Source organism: Emys orbicularis, chromosome 7, assembly GCF_028017835.1.
Source record: "Emys orbicularis isolate rEmyOrb1 chromosome 7, rEmyOrb1.hap1, whole genome shotgun sequence".
In the NCBI taxonomy this organism is placed as follows: domain Eukaryota; kingdom Metazoa; phylum Chordata; order Testudines; family Emydidae; genus Emys; species Emys orbicularis.
Genome location: NC_088689.1, coordinates 130,975,277 through 130,995,004, shown reverse-complemented (window position 1 = coordinate 130,995,004; position 19,728 = coordinate 130,975,277). Strand labels below are relative to the sequence as shown.

At 63.0% G+C, this 19,728-nt stretch overlaps 1 protein-coding gene across 1 annotated transcript; it reads left to right on the top strand.

Moving 5' to 3' along the window:
• The first annotated feature begins 1,173 nt into the window (after positions 1 to 1,173).
• Positions 1,174 to 18,935, top strand: IL17RC (interleukin 17 receptor C). The gene is made up of 18 exons (XM_065408354.1): positions 1,174 to 1,260; positions 3,037 to 3,058; positions 9,143 to 9,295; positions 10,355 to 10,429; positions 10,527 to 10,636; positions 11,149 to 11,260; positions 11,470 to 11,514; positions 12,318 to 12,448; positions 12,825 to 12,884; positions 13,511 to 13,565; positions 14,396 to 14,580; positions 14,792 to 14,842; positions 15,228 to 15,273; positions 15,379 to 15,500; positions 15,643 to 15,841; positions 16,919 to 17,014; positions 17,886 to 17,924; positions 18,241 to 18,935. Exons 1-18 carry the CDS (start codon positions 1,174 to 1,176, stop codon positions 18,933 to 18,935), a joined length of 2,283 nt encoding a protein of 760 aa, XP_065264426.1.
• Positions 18,936 to 19,728: the final 793 nt, after the last annotated feature.

Below are 19,728 nucleotides of genomic sequence, written 5' to 3'. Positions count from 1 at the left end.
TGGGGTACCTCTGAAAATGGCTAGGGGTTGCTAGGACATAAAAATAGGGTGACCAGGCAGCAAGTGTGAAAAATCGGGACGGGGATGGGGGGTAATAGGAGCCTATATAAGAAAAAGACCCAAAAATCGGGACTGTCCCTATAAATTCGGGACATCTGGTCACCCTACATAAAAATACCACAGGGGAGCATCCACTTGGGACTCTTATTTAGTGTCCGGGTCTGAAACTTCTGATCATTTAAAAGCACTAAGGCCATGCCCCCTCCAGTAACCCTCCCCCCTTGCAGGGCTGCCGGAAGTGAGAGCTCAGCAGGACAGGGAGGTTGCAATTATCCCAAAACCAAGGGTTACAAATGACTGTGCTTATTACGACAGTCTGTAACCCACTAACAACCGCCCCCAGCTGCTTTCCCGCTTCCTCCCCCTGTGACTGGGGGGCGGGAGGGCTGAAGTTAACCAGCTGCTTCCCTGGAATGGGCCCTGGAAATCCATGTGAACTGCTTAAGACAAACAATCCCTTTCCCCTTGTGTAGCTAGGACCCCCCAGCCCCTCTCCCAGCCCTGAGGAAGAGCTCTGTGCAGCTCCGAAGCTTCTCTCCCTCACAACAGAGGCAGAGCAGATAAGAGATATTGTTCCTCCCCCGCCACCCCTAAGCCCAGGCCAGGTTACCCATGAACCCAATCCGGCCTGTGTGCACCTGGCTGGCCCTGCCCTGCGCCTGGCACCTGCACTAGGACCCAGGTGTGTGGGAGCAGCAGCAGGAAGCTGGGCTTGAACCCACCTGCCCTTTGCCTGGCAGCCTGAGGCTCGGGAAGGGGAGGGGAGGCGAGGCAAAGGGTAGGGCTGGGACTGGGGCGGTGCGCAGAGCAGCACAGCACAGCACAGCTCAGAGCTCTGAGCTGAGTTCAGCCAGCTGGGACCCCAATCCCCTCTGCACGGTGCCTGGCTGGGGCTGGGGGGCTGAGTGGGAAGCCCTGAGTCAGGCGCCCTTGTTGTGGGGACTGACTACTCCCTGGAGGACTCAGGACCTAGGAGCTGTCGCTGCAGCCTGGCCCGAAGGGAGGCCTGAGCTGGGTGCTGGCTTCTGCAAGGGGAAGGGGCTCCCCGCTGGCGCCACTCATGGCTGGCAGGAACAGCCCCTGGCGCTGGCTCTGACCCTGCAGGCCCAGGAGATGCTGGCTGCGGGGTTAGGGCTCTTCCTCCTGCTCCTGCCGAGAGCGGGGCTCCATGCCCTCCCGGACTCTGTCAACTGCTCCCAGGTGTGTATGAGCTGGGATTGGGGCTCCCCACTGCTGCTCAGGAGGGGCTCTGCTGTGGGGGGCCATTGATGGGGCGCTGGCGGGTTGGGGGCTGTTGAGTAAAGATAGTGGTGCTCCCCCCTGACAACACCCCAGCCTCAAGCCCTGGTTGCACCCGCAGCCCACGGGCCTGCAGGGGTCTCTGTTTATGCTGGTAACCGGCCCACCTACCTGGCATGGCCTTGGCCTCCCCTGCTCCGCCCATGTCCCAATCCAGCCCCTGGCTGGGAGGCTGCCGCAGAGGGTCCCTCTCCTGGCAGGAGGGGGGCAGGGAAGGGCAATTCCCAGGGGGGTGCCCTGCCTGGGGACAGATACCCCAGTAGCAAATGGGTTGAGTGGATCTGTGTCCCACCAGCTGGTGCCAAGGGTTTGGGGACTGGGGTGGGACAGGCTCTGCCCTGGGGCTGGCCTGTGCTGGGGTTACCCAGAGCCAATTCACCCCCAAACCACCTGCCAAGAGAAACGCCCCGTGAACGCCTCCCCCTTGCCCTCCCGCTGTGGTGAGAGTGGCAGGATCGCTCAGCCCTGGGGTGGGGCATGAGATGGGGGGCCCGGGGCAATGGGAGAGCGCGGGGGGAAGGAGGCGGGGAGGTGTAGGGGCCTGGCGTGAGCGGAACCGGGGGGGGGGGGGGGGGCTCTGCACGTCTCGGCCCTGGGGGAGCTCCTTCAGCCTCTCTGAGCAGGTGATGAGTGTGATGGGGGCCCGGCCCCCCCATCATCGCTGGAGGGGGGCGACCTCCCGCGGTACTGGGGACTGGCAGGGAGGGTGGGCCCCTGATGCAGGGCTGTGGAGTAGGCCCTGCGCCAGACAGGGAGAGCTGGGCGTGGGCCTTGGCGCTGCTGTTTGCTCAGCTAACAAACCAGCCAGGCCTGGCAGCTCTGTGTACTGAGGCCATAAACCCCGGCCTGGTGCTTGTGGCCATGGAGACGGGGCCAGCAGGCGCAGGGCTGGCCGGGCGCCCAGCCCCATGGGGCGAGGGGCCGGGCTCTGGGCTGCAGCACCCTGCTTGCAGCCAGGAGAGAGCCAGCGGGGGCTGTGCCAGGGCTGGGCCGTGGGGCTCAGGCTGCCACTAATCCCCCCACTGGACTTGGTGCCCTGCTCTGTTGCATTACACAGCATGGGTGACGCTGACCCCTGGTCTGGCCCCCCGCAGAGCCGGGCACAGAAAGCCCAGGAGGGCTGTGTCTCCTAGAGCCACTGCTGGAATGAGGGAGGCCTGGGGGGGGCCCTGGCTAATGCAGCCCTGGCCTCTCCCAGAGAGGGCGCTGTGGGGGTGGGGCAGAGCGCTGGCTATGGGGGGGCTCCCAGCAGGGGGCGCTGTGGGGGGCGAGGCAGGGCGCTGGCTGTGGGGGGGCTCCCAGCAGGGGGCGCTGTGGGGATGGGGCAGGGGGCTGGCTGTGGGGGGAGCTCCCAGCAGGGGGCGCTGTGGGGGCGGGGCAGAGCGCTGGCTGTGGGGGGGCTCCCAGCAGGGGGCGCTGTGGGGATGGGGCAGGGGGCTGGCTGTGGGGGGAGCTCCCAGCAGGGGGCGCTGTGGGGGCGGGGCAGAGCGCTGGCTGTGGGGGGGCTCCCAGCAGGGGGCGCTGTGGGGGTGGAGCAGGGTGCTGGCTGTGGGGGGGCTCCCAGTAGGGGACGCTGTGGGGGCAGGGCGCTGGCTGTGGGGGGCTCCATGCAGTGGGGGCAGCATGTGAATGGGGAGGACCTGGCTTCTCCCTGATCTTTCCCTTCTTCTCCTGCAGGGCCTGTCCTGCCGGCTGCTGGGTAAGTGCCATATTGCTTTGTCCGAGAGGCGGCTGCAGCGCCGTTTCTGGGGAAGCGTGGGTGGGTGGGTGGGCAGGTGGAATCCCCCCTCCCCCCACAGCAGGGGTCTGGCCACGCTCTCTCCACAGACGGGGCTTGGGGCACATGACCCTGGTGTCTGGGTCCCCAGGCTCACTAGGCTCCCACAGCCTGTCCAACAAGCACAGTGGAAACCTCCCGCTCAATGGGGCTGAGGGTTCCCGGTGCCCAGCCATGCCCTGTCACAGAGTTAATAGAAATCAGAGAAAAATGGGGCTGGAAGGGACCTGGAAAGGGCAACTAGTGAAGTCCAGCCCCTGTGCTGGGGCAGGGCCACGTAACCCTGGACCATCCCTGGCGGGGGTTTGTCCAACCCACCTGTGCTCAAAACCCTCCAGTGACGGGGATCCCACAGCCTGCCCTGGAAGCCTATTGCACAGTGTAGCTCCCCTGAGAGGGAGAAAGGGTTTCCGAATAGCTACCCGAGATCTCCCTGGCCGCAGATTGAGCCCATCGCTTCTTGTCCTGCCTTCCGTGGCCATGGAGAACAATTGATCCCCGTCCTCTTCAGAGCAGCCCTTAACAGATGTGAAGACTGTTCTCAGGTCCCCCTCAGTCCTCGTCTCTCCAGGCTAAACAGGCCCTGGGTTTAACCCTTTCCTCACAGGGCAGGTTTTCTAAACCTTTCGTCGTTTGTGTTGCTCTCTCCTGGATTCTCTCCAGTTTGTCCACATCTGCCCTACGGTGCGGCCCCCAGACCTGGACACGACCCCCGCTGAGGCCTCGCCAGTGTCCCGCTCTGCTCGGCAATCAGCTCCCGTGTCTGACATATGACACTCCTGTTAATACACCCCAGAATGATACTAACCTTTTCCACAAGGGCATCCCATTGTTGACTCATATTCAATTGGTGATACTCTATAACCCCCAGATCCTTCTCAGCAGTACTACCACCTAGCCAGTTATTCTCCATTTTGTAGTTGTGCTTTTGATTTTTCCTTCCTAAGTGAAGTGCTTTGCACTTTATTGAATTTCATCTTTTGAATTCAGACCAATTCTCCATGTTTCCAAGGTCATTTTGAATTCTAATCCTGCCCTCTAAAGTGCTTGCAACCCCTCCCAGCTTGGTGTCACCTGCAGATTTTATAAGCATACCTTCCACTCCATTATCCAAGTCATTAATGAAAATATTGACTAGTACTGGACCCAGGCCTGACCCTGATGGGCCCCACTAGTTCAAAAAAGAACTAGACAAGTTCAGGGAGGATAGGTCTATCAATGGTTATTAGCCAGGATGGGCAGGGATGGTGTCCCTAGCCTCTGTTTGCCAGAAGCTGTGAATGAGCGACAGGGGATGGATCACTTGACGATTACCTGTTAGGTTCATTCCCTCTGGGGCACCTGGCACTGGCCACTGTCAGAAGACAGGATACTGGGCTAGATGGACCTTTGGTCTGACCAAGTGTGGCTGTTCTTATATTCTTACTGGATACAGCCTTCCAGTTTGACAGCAAACCATTGATAACTACTCTTTGAGTACAGGCTTTCAACCGGTTGTGCACTCACCTTATATTTTCATCTAGTCCAGTGGTTTTCAACCTGTGGTCTGCGGACCCCTGGGGGTCTGCAGACTGTCTAAAATTTCCAAAGGGGTCCGCACCTCCATTTGACATTTTTTAGAAGTCTACAAACGAAAAAAGTTTGAAAACCCCTGCTCTAGCCCACATTCCCTTAGTTTGCTCATGAAGCTGCCATGTGGGACTATGTCAAAAGCTCGACTAAAATCAAGATACACCATATCTACAGCTTCCCCCCATTCGCTAAGCCAGTAACCCTGTCCGAGAAGGAAATTAGGTTGGTTTGGCATGAGTTGTCCTTGATAGATCCATGCTGGCTATTCCTTATAACCCTATTATCCTCTAGGTGCTTACAAATTGATCATTTAATCACTTGTTCCAGTATCTTTCCAGGTATCGAATTCCTTTTTGATTGTCAGGTCATTAAAGACTCCTGATGGAGTCATACTGTCCTCTGAATACTCTTCCTACCCTTAACTTCACATCGGGATAGCTTGTAATTGTGTGTTGGTGCCTCTCCTGAACTCCTTTATTCCTTTGATTTCCCTATGGGCCCTGACCTACAGATTCGCTACCAATTCCTCCCTGTTAGTCAGAATCCCATCTAAAGTGGCTGCCCCCTGGTTACTTTCTCCACTTTCCAGAACAAAAGGTTGTCCTCAATGCATTCCAAGAACTTACTGGAAAGTTTGACTTTTCCAACAGCTGTCTGGGGAGCTGAAGTCCCCCATTACTACCAGGAATGGTGTTTCTGTTGTTGGTTCTAGAAATGTGCTTTGGTGGGCTAGAGGAGACCCCTATTATGATGTCCACCCTCTTTTTTATCCCTTTTGTCTTTACTTGGCGACTTTCAACCAGCCTGCCTGTCACCTCCGTCTGGACCCCAGAACAAGTGTAGACCCCTCCTCCCTCTCTATCCTGCCTGTCCTTCCTGAGTGAGCTGTGCCCCTCTGTGCCAGTGTCCTGTCCAGAGATTTATCCCCCCACGGCCCCCTCTGTGGGGCCAGTTAAGGCACAATGTCGCTGATGTGCTACTACGTCCAGTTCTTCCCCGTGCCCCTTGCCTTAGTGTGCAGAGTGCTGAGTGTTGAGCCCCCCCAGTGCTGCTCTGACCCTACTGGACTTTCCACGTCCCTCCCCCACTCAGCATCCAGCTCTCTGCTCAGGCCTTTCTATACTACCTGTGGGTGTTTGTCACTGCACCTTCGAACCTACTTTAAAGCCCCACTCGCTAGGTTGGGGAGTTGGTGCATGAAGATGCTCTTCCCCATCTTGGTCAGGTGGATCCTGTCTCTTCCCAGCAGCCTTTGTGCCCAGGCCAGCACCCCATGCTTAGGGAAAGCTCTCCACAGCTGTGCACTCCCCGCCAGCGCCCTGCCTGGGTCCTGGCCCTCAGCCGGAGCTGGCCGCGAGCGCTGCCTCTGCCCTTGGCCCTCGCTCCCAGAGCTCTGCAGGGGCTGCTGCTCTGCCGAGGGGCAGGCCGGGGAGCTGCGGTGCTCACAGGGGTGAGCAGCACGGGGTGGTGGCCAGAGGGACGGATGAGCCTTGGTGACTTTCCGTGACAGGCAGGGAGTGCAGCTCCTGGGGCAGACGGATGCCTCTGTTCCCTGGCCTCCAGCACCCTGCGCATCCTCCTCTTTGGGGCACTGGAGCCTCCCGCTCCTCAGCCACTGGGGCCTGCCCCTCCCCTCCTCTTGCTGGGATGGGGGGCACCTGCGTGGGGGGAGGAGTGCTGGGTACTGCCCGAGGGGGCCAGTGGCCAGTTCTCCTTCCTCCTTTGGTGCTGCTGTAGTGGTCTGGGGTTAGCCAGCATCTCCGTCCAGATGGCTCCAGGTGCGTCCTGCCCATGAAGTCTGCGTGCTCCTGGAGGCCATGCAGCGAGCCACGTCCTCCAGCAGCGCTTCCCTGCTTCCCGAGGGACTCCACACCTGACACCTCTCGGGCTGGCAAGTCCCCCTGCCAACGCCCGGCGTGAGGATGCCTGTCTGGTGGGGACCTCAGGGGCAGGCAGAGGAAGAGCTAGCAGCGGTGTTAGCCACGGGCCATTTTCCTCCCATTGCAATTCCTTGTTGGGTGCCAGCTGGCTCATTCCCTTGGTCTCGCCAGCCATATGGGTGACTGGCTGTGTCATGTCCCGGCCTGGGCACCAGGGCTACCCCTTCAGTGTGCCAGACCCCCAAGGGGTCACACTCTTCAACAAGGGCAGGTCGCAACAATGGCTCCGAGCCCAAGCCTCCGGGCTGCAGCCCTTGCCACCCCCTGGGAGCTCTGCCCAGCCAGGCCACTGAGCGAGCCCCTGCTTGGAGCGTCCCCCTGTGCCACGCAGACGGTGCCGGGTTCCAGTCCTGGCTCAGCAGAGAGCAGCAAAGGAGCAGCCAGAGCCCAGGGCGCCCAGGTGCCAGGCTGCTGCGGGAAGACGCTTGGTTTCCTTTCTGTGTCTGTCCCTCTGTCTCAGACAGAGTCCATGGGGCCGGATGCGCTGCATCCGAGGGTGCTAAAGGAGTTGGCGGATGTGATTGCAGAGCCATTGGCCATTATCTTTGAAAACTCATGGCGATCGGGGGAGGTCCCGGATGACTGGAAAAAGGCTAATGTAGTGCCCATCTATAAAAAAGGGAAGGAGGAGGATCCGGGGAACTACAGGCCAGTCAGCCTCACCTCAGTCCCTGGAAAAATCATGGAGCAGGTCCTCAAGGAATCAATTCTGAAGCACTTAGAGGAGAGGAAAGTGATCAGGAACAGTCAGCATGGATTCACCAGGGGAAAGTCATGCCTGACTAACCTAATTGCCTTCTATGATGAGATAACTGGGTCTGTGGATGAGGGGAAAGCAGTGGACGTGTTATTTCTTGACTTTAGCAAAGCTTTTGATACGGTCTCCCACGGTATTCTTGCCGCCAAGTTAAAGAAATATGGGCTGGATGAATGGACTATAAGATGGATAGAAAGCTGGCTAGATCGTTGGGCTCAACGGGTAGTGATCAATGGCTCCATGTCTAGTTGGCAGCCGGTATCAAGCGGAGTGCCCTAAGGGTCGGTCCTGGGGCTGGTTTTGTTCAATATCTTCATTAATGATCTGGAGGATGGCGTGGACTGCACCCTCAGCAAGTTTGCCGATGACACTAAACTGGGGGGAGTGGTAGATACACTAGAGGGTAGGGATTGGATACAGAGAGACCTAGACAAATTAGAGGATTGGGCCAAAAGAAACCTGATGAGGTTCAACAAGGACAAGTGCAGAGTCCTGCACTTAGGACGGAAGAATCCCATGCACTGCTACAGACTAGGGACCGAATGGCTAAGCAGCAGTTCTGCAGAAAAGGACCTAGGGGTCACAGTGGACGAGAAGCTGGATATGAGTCGACAGTGTGCCCTTGTTGCCAAGAAGGCTAACGGCATTTTGGGCTTATAAGTAGGGGCATTGCCAGCAGATCGAGGGACGTGATCATTCCCCTCTCTTCGGCATTGATGAGGCCTCATCTGGTGTACTGTGTCCAGTTTTGGGCCCCGCACTACAAGAAGGATGTGGAAAAATTGGAAAGAGTCCAGCGGAGGGCAACAAAAATGACTAGGGGGCTGGAGCGCATGACTTATGAGGAGAGGCTGAGGGAACTGGGATTATTTAGTCTGCAGAAGAGAAGAATGAGGGGGGATTTGATAGCTGCTTTCAACTACCTGAAAGGGGGTTCCAAAGAGGATGGATCTGGACTGTTCTCAGTGGTGGCAGATGACAGAACAAGGAGTAATGGTCTCAAGTTGCAGTGGGGGAGGTTTAGGTTGGATATTAGTAAAAACTTTTTCACTAGGAGGGTGGTGAAGCACTGGAATGCGTTACCTAGGGAGGTGGTGGAATCTCCTTCCTTAGAGGTTTTTAAGGTCAGGCTTGACAAAGCCCTGGCTGGGATGATTTAGTTGGTGATTGGTCCTACTTTGAGCAGGGGGTTGGACTAGATGACCTCCTGAGGTCCCTTCCAATCTGATATTCTATGATTCTATGACTGGTCCCAGGTGAAAGACCCATGTCTCTGGGAGCCCAGTTCTTCCCACTGGCCTGCTGCCAACCCCTGAGTTCATGTGTCCAGCCTCCAGAGCGTCCCACTGGCAGCTCTCCCTCATTCAGGCTGTGGGGCTCCCCCGGTCTTTTCCAGTCCTCTGTGGTTATGGGTCGGTGCCAGCTAGTCTGTGACGCCCCGTTCCTACACCCCAGCCAGCTACCCTCCCATCTCCTGCAGTGCCCGAGGAGCAGCATTTTCATCTTTCTGCACCTGCGGGGCAGTGATGCCAAGGGACTGGGCACAGTCACACAGTTCATAACAGTGTTACAGACAATCCCCACGTTGTCACAGCCCCCACGCCCGCTGGGGGGGCAGAGTGCCTGGTGCCTAGCCGTCCCCACCACGCCCGCTGGGGGCAGAATGCCCGGTGCCAGGTCTGCTCATGTTGTGGGGTGGGATGTGTCAGAATAAATGGTTTTCTCTCTCCTCTGCAGAGGACGATGTGTTGTGCAGCCCTGGGGCCGTGGGGCTGGCGTCTGGCCCAGTTCTGGTGCCAACCCAAATGACGATGGAGTCTGTGCTGCACTGCGCAGCGGCGTCTGACTGCTCCCCCTGCGTGCAGGTCAAGCTGCAGCTGGCTGTGCTGGGTGAGAGCAGGATGGGGGTGTCACGGACCCGGGAGCTGCGGAGCTGCTCCCTATGCAGCCGGGCAGGGCTCTGGGGGAGTCTCCTCTCTCGGAGCAGACTGTCCCCAGGGCAAGAAGCTCACACGGCTTCACCTTCCTGGGTCTGAGCTCGGAGCATCCAGCATCCCTTGCCCCTCCGTGCGCTTCCCACAGCGAGTCCGCTTGGGCGGGGTCCTGGGGCAGCCAGAGGTCCTGCCCCCCAACTCTGCAGTCAGATGTGACTCTCAGCCAGCCGGGAAAACAGAAGGTTTATTAGCCGACAGGAACCCAGCGTAGGGCAGAGCTTGTTAGCACAGAAATCAGTGACTCTCAGCCAAGTCCATCTTGGGAGGGGGGGGGAGCTCAGAGCCAGGGCTCTGCCCTCCCCCTGCGCCCCAAGCCAGCCGAGACTGACTCGCTTCCAGCTGCCTGGCCCTTCCCTGCCCGTTGCTCCTCCTCCGGCCTTTGTCTCGCTTTGGGCCAAGAGTCACCTGGTCGCATCCCCCTCCTGGGTCTCAGGTTAGGAAGGGGCGGCCACAGCATCCCTGCAGGGAGCTGGAGCAGCCCCCCCCCAAGTCACACACGCTTATTCCCACCACCCAGACATTGGTGCGACACACAGGGAAACTGAGGCACACACAGCATTCATGCAAAACAGTAAGACTCACATACAACATAACAAGGGAAAATCTCCACTTTGTCACAGGCAGAAAGGCAGCTCCAGAGCCCAGTTCTGCCCAAGTCCTGTGCCCCTCAGGTGTGAGAGTGCCAGTGGCTTGGGGCTGTCCCCCCAGGGGCAGGGTGGAGGCAGGAGTAGCATTTCCCTCGCCTTAGTGCAGCCCCCGGTGTGGGGCGCCCCATGGGCCCCTCAGCCTGGCCTGTGCTGAGCCAGCCAGGCACGTCTGCTCTTGGTCGGTCGGGGGGTTGGGGCTGGGCACCAGGTGCCAGCGGTGTGAGCGCGGCTGGCTGGGGCCCGCTCTGGGCACACGCTGCCCCACTGGCTGTGTGGCACAGCCTGGTGAGTGGCTGTTTCTGTTTCAGGGCCCCAGGAGGAGGTGGCAGGTGAGGGGACCCAAGATGGACCTGGGATGGACGCCCTGCGGCGTCGGGACAGTGGTAAGGGCCTGCGGGCAGCACCGACCCCGTGCCCCTCTCCCTGCCCGCTGGGCCCCCGCCTGCCACTCACGGCTCCCTTTGCTCCCTGCTCTCTCAGGGCCCCTGCGGAGCTGGGTGCTGCTCTCGGTGCGGACTTACCCCTCCTCCCGCTGTGTTGCCATCGAGGTCCAGCTGCCCCGCGCCCTGGCACGCCCCAATGGCACTGTGGTATGCGGCCCAGCCCTGCGGGGCTTTGGGGAGAATGGACTGACCCAGATCCCGCGGGACGCGCTCGGCTCCCCAGTGGGGACTGAAGGGGCGTCGCGTCCAGGCCCCAGGATAGATGATGGGGGGCTGGGCTGGGCCCCCTCGGCTGAGTGACCCCTGGCCCTCGGGGGGGTGGAGGGGCTGGGCTGGGCCCCCTCGGCTGAGTGATCCCAGGGGGTAGGAGGGGCTGGGCTGGGTCCCCTTGGCTGAGTGACCCCAGGGGGGAGGATGGGCTGGGCTGGGCTGGGCCCCTCGAGTGAGTGACCCGTGGTCCCCTGGCAGGGTGGGGCTGGGCTGGGTCCCCTCGGCTGAGTGATCCCAGGGGGGTGGAGGGGCTGGGCTGGGCCCCTCGAGTGAGTGACCCCTGGTCCCCTGGGGTGGAGGGGCTGGGCTGGGCCTCCTCGGCTGAGTGACCCCAGGGGGGAGGAGGGACTGGGCTGGGCCCCTCGGCTGAGTGACCCCTGCTCCCCCAGGGCTCCATGTGGTTTCACTGCTTCGAGGCGGCACTGCGAGGGGAGCTGCACGTCGTGTCCTACACGAGTCCCCGGTACCGGGAGGTGCTGAACCAGACGCACCGTGTGCCCGGTGAGTGCCCGCCCACAATGCCAGCGCGGCACAGCCCCAGGCCTGGAGCGGGGGGGATTCCAGGACTGGTAATCTGCTGCTGGCCCCTCTCCCTGCCCTCCCTCCACCCATGACTGCCGGGGCCCCTTTCCCTGCCCTTCCCCCTCCTCCCCTTGTCCCCAGAGCGGTCTGTGGCCCCTGCTGACCCCCTGCACTGTCTTCCCCCGCAGACTGTTCCTGGCCTGCAGCACAGGCTGCCATCCAGGTGTGCCAAGGTAGGAGCTTGTGACGCCCGATTCATGCAGGTGTCACCAACTCCCTAATGGGCCCCCCTTGCTCAGCATCTGTGGGAGCCAGACGTGCCCCCCCCCCCCCCCGCAGCCCATTGCCGTGGGGCCATCTCACGTGGCCCCCTGGGCCTGGCAGCTGGGTCAGTTCCAGCCCTTCCGCCCAGGGCAAGCTGGGCACAGAGAGCTCGGGGGTCACCCACTGAGGCCCTGGCAGGGCTGGGGCAGTGAGTGAGGGGGAGGGTCCCTGGGACAGGGGCTTTCTGGGCTGGGGCTCCCTGGGACAGGGGCTCTCTGGGCTGGGGGTCTCTGGGCTGGGGGTCCCTGGGACAGTGAGGGGCTCTCTGGGCTGGGGGTCCCTGGGGCAGTGAGGGGCTCTCTGGGCTGGGGGTCTCTGGGCTGGGGGTCCCTGGGACAGGGGCTTTCTGGGCTGGGGCTCCCTGGGACAGGGGCTCTCTGGGCTGGGGGTCTCTGGGCTGGGGGTCCCTGGGACAGTGAGGGGCTCTCTGGGCTGGGGGTCCCTGGGGCAGTGAGGGGCTCTCTGGGACAGGGGCTCTCTGGGCTGGGGGTCCCTGGGGCAGTGAGGGGTCCCTGGGGTGGGGCTCTCTGGGCTGGGGGTCCCTGGGACAGTGAGGGGCTCTCTGGGACAGGGGCTCTCTGGGCTGGGGGTCCCTGGGACAGTGAGGGACTCTCTGGGACAGGGGCTCTCTGGGCTGGGGGTCCCTGGGGCAGTGAGGGGTCCTTGGGGCTGGGCTCGCTGGGTTGGGGTCTCACTCGCTCTCCCATGGCAGTGCCCAGGCTGCAGGTCTTCGTGGGGCCGGAGCACGTGGTGGTGCAGTTGCAGGACGTGCCCGCGGGGCAGAAATTCATCGTGTGGTTCTATTGGAACCAGACACGTCGAGACAAAGGACTCAGGATAGAGGTGAGTGAGGGGCCTGCCCCAGAGCCCCTCTTCCCTATCCACTTCGTACCCTGCCCCCCCTGCCCTTCATCCCCCCACCCCACTCCTCTGGACCTCCCCGTGGCCCAGCCCCACAACCTCCACGCTGGCCCCCAGCGGCACTCTGGGCTTTATTCCCTGTAGCTCTCCATGGGAGGGAAGTGGGGTCGAGAGCTTAGATCCAGGGGCTGGGAGCCAGGACTCCTGGGTTCTGTCCCAGCAGCCTGGGCTGAGCCCTTCCCTCAGTTACCCACTCTGTGCCATGGGGGCACTTTGTGGCGCTGGCAGTTGCACGGCAGTGAGGGGGTGGCCAAGCTGGGTGGCGGGTGACCAATGTCTCCTCTGTTCCTGTCTGCAGAGGGGGCTTCAGAACTACAGCCTGCCCTCCGCCCAGCTGCTGCCCTGCCTCTGTCTGCAGGTAGGGCCTGGGCTGGGAGCTGCTCCCCACGGGGCCTGGCACTTGGCAGGCACTTATGGGGGGAGCAGGGGGCGCTGTCCCCAGGGTGGGGGGCACTGAGAGCCCAGGGGTTTCCCAGGGCAGAGTGGGGGGCCCAGCAGGGGGCGCTGAGAGCCCAGGGGTTCCCCAGGGTGGAGTGGGGGGGCCCAGCAGGGGGCGCTGTTCCCAGGGTGGGGGGCACTGAGGGCCCAGGGGTTCCCCAGGGTGGAGTGGGGGGCCCAGCAGGGGGCACTGAGAGCCCAGGGGTTCCCCAGGGCGGAGTGGGGGGCCCAGCAGGGGGCACTGGGAGGCCAGGGGTTCCCCAGGGCAGAGTGGGGGGACCAGCAGGGGGCGCTGTCCCCAGGGTGGGGGGCACTGAGAGCCCAGGGGTTCCCCAGGGCAGAGTGGGGGGCCCAGCAGGGGGCACTGGGAGGCCAGGGGTTCCCCAGGGCAGAGTGGGGGGACCAGCAGAGGATGCTGTCCCGAGGGTGGGGGGCACTGGGAGCCCAGGGGTTCCCCAGGGCGGAGTGGGGGGCCCAGCAGGGGGCGCTGTCCCCAGGGTGTGGGGTGGGATCACTTTGTGCTGTCACACACTGTTTCTTGCCCAGGTCTGGCCAGATATCCCGGATCCCCCCAGGACCAGCCGCTGCCCCTTCACTAAGGGTAACTAGGCCACAGTCATCTACACCTGTCTCAGGGAGGGGTGTGCGGGGGGGCCGGGCTCCTGTCTGTGTGCCGGGAGGGGAAGTTGCGGGGGTCTGGGTTGTCTGTGCCCTGTATGTGTGTGTGTGTGTGGGAGGGTCGTGTGTGTATGTGTGGGGGTCATGTCTGTGAGCTGGGCGGGTGTTGGGGGGCTGTGGGCGGGTGTTGGGGGGGCTCTCGGCAGGGGTGTTATATCTGTGAGCTGGGCGGGTGTTGGGCGGCTGTGGGCGGGTGTTGGGGGGGCTCTCGGCAGGGGTGTTATATCTGTGAGCTGGGCGGGTGTTGGGGGGCTGTGGGCGGGTGTTGGGGGGGCTCTCGGCAGGGGTGTTATATCTGTGAGCTGGGCGGGTGTTGGGCGGCTGTGGGCGGGTGTTGGGGGGGCTCTCGGCAGGGGTGTTATATCTGTGAGCTGGGCGGGTGTTGGGGGGCTGTGGGCGGGTGTTGGGGGGGCTCTCGGCAGGGGTGTTATATCTGTGAGCTGGGCGGGTGTTGGGGGGCTGTGGGCGGGTGTTGGGGGGGCTCTCGGCAGGGGTGTTATATCTGTGAGCTGGGCGGGTGTTGGGGGGCTGTGGGCGGGTGTTGGGGGGGCTCTCGGCAGGGGTGTTATATCTGTGAGCTGGGCGGGTGTTGGGGGCCCTGGGCGGTCGGGGTCAGGTAGTGAGCTGTACTAGGCTGTCTCCTGCATAGAGCAGGCTGGCGCTGCTGGCAGCGAGAGGGAGTGGGGAACTGCAGGCGGGTGGGTGAGGGGTGTGCCCGGGACGGGCTGAGTCTTTGCCCCATGGCTGTTGCAGAGCCTGCAGCGTGGACCCGGCTGTGGGCACAGGCCCAGCTGAAGCTGCATCTCACTGGGGGGAGGCTGAGCTGCTCCGTGTCGGCGCCATGCATGGTGCCAGCCGACCTCGTGCCCTGCTGGAGGCTGAAGAGCGCCGGGCCCTGCCATGAGCTGCCCCACCTGCGCCAGGCCCTCACCGTGCCTGTGAGTGGGTCTGCTGGCCGGGGCGGGTGGAGAAGGGGGCAGTCGTTTGGGGGAGGGATGGGCGAGGTGGGGGAATGGGTCAGGCAAGGTTGGGGAAGGGGAGGTGGAGGGGTGGGGGATGGGCATCGGGGGCAGGAGCAGAGGCGGGGTGGAGCAGTGCGTGCTCAAGGGCTGGAGTTAGCATGTCATGGCCCCTCCCTCGTCCCTGCAGGGTCGCCACGAGTTTGGGACGTTGCAGCCTCATCCGAACCTGTGTGTCCAGGTAGGAGACCCTGGGCAGGGGGCACCAGCTGGCAGAGCCATAGGGCCGGGGTTCCGCATTCCCACTCCCTCCGGGCTGGGCCAGGACCCCCTAGTCCCCCAGCAGCGCCATAGGGCCGGGGCTCCGCATTCCCGCTCCCTCCGGGCTGGGCCAGGGCCCCCCAGCAGACCCATAGGGCCGGGGCTCCGCATTCCCGCTCCCTCCGGGCTGGGCCAGGACCCCCCAGCAGACCCATAGGGCCGGGGCTCCGCATTCCCACTCCCTCTGGGCTGGGCCAGGACTCCCCGGGTGCCCTCGGAGCTGCTTCCCTGTTCCGGGTTTATGCCCCGCCCCCCCAGTTCACACCTTTCCCTCACCCAGACTAGTTGCTCTGTTGTCTCTCCAGGTGTGGAGTGGTGGGCAGGTCCAGCTCATGCAGTGCCTGCAGGAAGGTGAGTGCCACGCTGGGACGCTGACGCCATCTCTTCTCTAAGGGGAGCCAGCTGGGCTGGGGTTCCCCTGAGCCTGGTGCCCCCTCAGCCTCTCCTCTGCCCTAGGTGCCCTGCGGGGCCAGCCGGCCGACCTCTTGCTGATGGAGACCAGGGACCCACAGGGGAACATGTTGCTCTGTGCCATGGAGCGAGGCACCTGCACTCCACTGGCCAACTCCACCTGTATGGTGAGGAGCCCCTTGCCCTATGCGGCTCCATGGAGGGCAGGAACCCCGGGCAGGGCCCACAGGGACCCCCTCCCCAGGCCCTGTCTGCAGGCTGCGGCCCCAGCAGGTCCTGTACCATTCTCATCCTTTGCCTCCTTTGCAGGGAGTTGGGCTGGGGGCCCTGGAGCAGCAGCTGCGATGGGATGTGCAGTCGGGGCAGTGTGTGCAGGTCAGTGCCGTGGGGGAGCGGTATTGTCACACGCATGGGGGTAGATGGGTCAGTAACCGGCAGCTGTCTCCACAGGTCTGGCGTGCGGAGGGCAGCGTGGTGGGCACCGGCTGGGCCTGCTCGCTGGAGAAGTGTGAGTATGTCGGGATGGGGGGGGGGGGGGGGAGGCAGGCGGTTGCCTGGCCCCCATTGAGCCAGGGCCTCTCTGCTCTGGAGCTGAACAATGCAGGTCGGCGCTCAGCCACTGGTGCTGGACCCATGGGCCCAGTGCGGGGAGGGGGATGCTGGACCCCCAGCCCACAGGGAGAGGGCAGGGACCAGCCTTCCCACCTGCCTCGTGAAGGGGGCTCCGTTGGGAGGGAGGGAGGGATGGGGGGCAGGGCTTAGAGGAGGGCCTGAGGCAAGGTGCCAGCCCGTGGCCAGGCGCTCCCTGGGCCGCGGCGATTCTCGAGAGCAGGGAAAGCTGCTGAGCTGCCAGTCCGAAGCCTGCCCTGGCCAGTGTGTGTCCTTCGAGCCCGCCTTGGGATCATTCGCTGCCACCAGGGGCCTAGCCCTGACCCCCGTGCCCTGAGCACCACCTGCCCCTCTTAGGGTTGCCAACTTTCTCATCGCACAAAACCAAACACTCTTGCCCGGCCCCTTCTCCGAGGCCCCATCCCTGCTCACTCCACCCCCTCCCCCTGTCTCTTGCTCTCCCCCATCCTCACTCCCTTGCTTATTTTCATCCGGCTGGGGCAGGGGGTTGTGGTGTGGGAGGGGGTGAGGGCTCCGGCTGGGGAGTGCACTCCGGGGTGGGGTCAGAAATTAATGGTTCAGGGTGTGGGAGGGGGCTCTGGGCTGGGGCAGGGGGTTGGGGTGCAGGTGGAGGTGAGGGGTGCGGGCTCTGGGGTGGGGCAGGGGGTTGGGGTGCAGGTGGAGGTGAGGGGTGCGGGCTCTGGGGTGGGGCAGGGGGTTGGGGTGCAGGAGGGGTGCGGGTACTGGGCGGCGCTGACCTCGGGGGCTCCCTGGAAGTGGTGACATGTCCCTTGGCTCCTAGGCAGAAACTCAGCCAGGTGGCTCTGCTTGGTGCATGCTGCCTCCGCCCACAGGCACCGCCCCCACAGCTCCCATTGGCTGTGGTTCCCGGCCAGTGGGAGCTGCGGAGCTGGCGCTCCGGGCAGGGGCAGTGAAAACTGGACACCTGGCAACCCTAACCCCTGTGTCCTGGCAGATCTCCGGGCCCGCTGGGTGCTGGCTTGGATGGGGGTTCTCCTCAGCACCTTCTGCATCCTGCTCCTGCTCCTGCTCAAGAAGGAAAATCTGAAAGGTGAGAGCTCCCCTCCCGCTTCCCACGGGCTGCGCTGCCACCCCCAACCCCCTCCTGGCTGCACTACAGCGCTGCCCTCCCCACTCCCTGCACTGCCAAGTCCTTTCTCCACCGATCCCTAGGGCCGTGTGCGGCACTGGGGCCAGCACTGACTGCTGGGGAGAGCGCCCCCTGCTGAGCCCCCTCCCGAGAGCACAGCGCCCCCTAGTGCCCCACTGGGGCCAGCACTGACTGCTGGGGAGAGCGCCCCCTGCTGAGCCCCCTCCCGAGAGCACGGCGCCCCCTAGTGCCCCACTGGGGCCAGCACCGACTGCTGGGGAGAGCGCCCCCTGCTGAGCCCCCTCCCGAGAGCACGGCGCCCCCTAGTGCCCCACTGGGGCCAGCACCGACTGCTGGGGAGAGCGCCCCCTGCTGAGCCCCCTCCCGAGAGCACGGCGCCCCCTAGTGCCCCACTGGGGCCAGCACCGACTGCTGGGGAGAGCGCCCCCTGCTGAGCCCCCTCCCGAGAGCACGGCGCCCCCTAGTGCCCCACTGGGGCCAGCACCGACTGCTGGGGAGAGCGCCCCCTGCTGAGCCCCCTCCCGAGAGCACAGCGCCCCCTAGTGCCCCACTGGGGCCAGCACTGACTGCTGGGGAGAGCGCCCCCTATTGAGAGCACAGGGCTCCCAGCAGCACACTGGGGCATTGGGGCAGCACTGACCGTGAGGAGAGTGTCCCCCCCCCGATCTAACACGTACCTTAGACAGAGCTGGGGTGTGCTCCACCTATTTCTGCCCTGCACCCTAGATTCTGAGGGCCTGGCTCTGCTGGGGTGGGTGCGGGAGCAGGGCCCGACCCGCTAACTCACCATGGCTCCCCTTTCATCTTCCAGGGTGGCTGAAGATGCTGAAGGAGGATTATAGCCCTGGGGGTGAGTGATTGGGGAGAGGGCGCCCTGTGGCAGGTCTGTGTGGGGTGCGGAGCCTCAGGGCGCCTGGGGGCCAGGGCCAGGACAGCGAGGAGGAGCAGGAGCCCCGGCGCAGCTCTCCAGGCTGGGGTGCTGCAGCTGGGAACGCAGGCCCTCACACCTGGGCCTGGGGTGGGGGCAGGGCCCCACGACCCTGCGCCCAGGGCTCTGTCCCTGCCAGGCAGAGCTGCCAGAACATGGGGCCAGGCAGGGGGTGGCGACTGGGCTGCTGGGCCGTACGCAGCCTGTCTAGCACTAACAGCCCTCTCTGTCCCTGCAGGCGTGCTGCGGGGCCGGCGTGCCCTGATCCTCTACTCGCCCGACCACGCCAGCTTTGAGCGGCTGGTGAGCACCCTGGCCTGCGCCCTGACACGGCTGCAGCTGGCGGTGTCAGTGGAGCTGTGGAGCCGGGCCGAGCTCTGTGCCATCGGCCCCATGCAGTGGTTCCATGCCCAGCGGCTGCGGGTCCTACAGGAGGGCGGCACAGTGATCCTGCTGTTCTCCAGGGGCGCCGTGGCCAGGTGCACGGAGTGGCTGCTCTGGAAGCCGGGGGAACTGCTGCCCCGGGATGATCCGTGCAGCGCCTTCTCGGCCTCCCTCAACTGCATCCTCCCCGATTTCCTGGCTGGCAAGGCTGGGGGCCGGTACCTGGTTGCCTGCTTTGAGGATCTCCTCCAGCCGTCCGACATCCCGGAGCTCTTCCGCTCCGTGCCCATCTTCACACTGCCCTCCCAGCTGCCCACCTTCCTCCTGGCGCTGGCTGGCACTGCTGCTGGCAGGGAGCAGAAGAGCAGCTTGAAGAAGCACTCCCTGTGGATCAGCAACAGCCTGCAGCGCGCCATCCGAGAGTGCCAGCTGCAGGAGCCCGATGGGCACTGCCCACCACAGGCGTCTGCCCTGCCTGGGAGCAGGCAGGTACTGATGGGTGCAAAGAGTGAGGCTGGGGAGCTCTCTCCACCCATGGGCTCCACGTGACTGAGACTCTGTCCACTGAGAATCTGGGCACTGTCGGCAGACAGGATACTGGGCTAGATGGACCTTTGGCCGGACCCAGTGGGGCCGTTCTTATGTTCTCCTGCCAAGCTAGAGTGTGTCTGCCACTGTCTCTGCACCAGCTGGGCTGGGCACGGAGGGCAAGGTTCCACTGGCACCTGGCTGGAGCATATGCTGGCAGGGCCTGGCCCCTGCCCTGTGGCGGGCTCTGCGGGACACTGCCCCACACTCCCAATAAAGGCCGGTTATTTTTCTAATGGTGCGTGGGCGTTTCCTGGGCTCCGGGCTAGAAGCAAGTAGATGGGTCCCGGCCATGAGTGGGGCCGGGCTGTGCCAGGCCAGGCGGGGGCCCGGCTGTGACACCGGTGCCTGTGGGAGCCAGCTGAGGTCACTCAATCAGGGTGAACTGCAAACAGAACGGGGCAGACAAACCCTAAACGCTGATGGATATTCCAATACTGAGATTTACCAACCAGCCCCAAACAGCCTCTGTGTTACCTCCCTGGTTACTCAGAAGTCCAAACAACGCAGTTCCCTTAAAGTGCCCAGCCTCAGACCTCCATCCAGACACACACGTCAAACATATGATGGTAAATTCTGAAAATCTCATCATATAAAAAGAAAAGGTTCTCCCAGTCCCAAAGGATCAGCCACACACCCAGGTCAAATGATAACTTACCCAAAATACACGCTATAGCCAATTCTTATTAACTAAACTAAAATTGATTAAAAAAGAAGAGAGAGAGAGAGAGTTGGTTGAAAGAGCAATCTACAG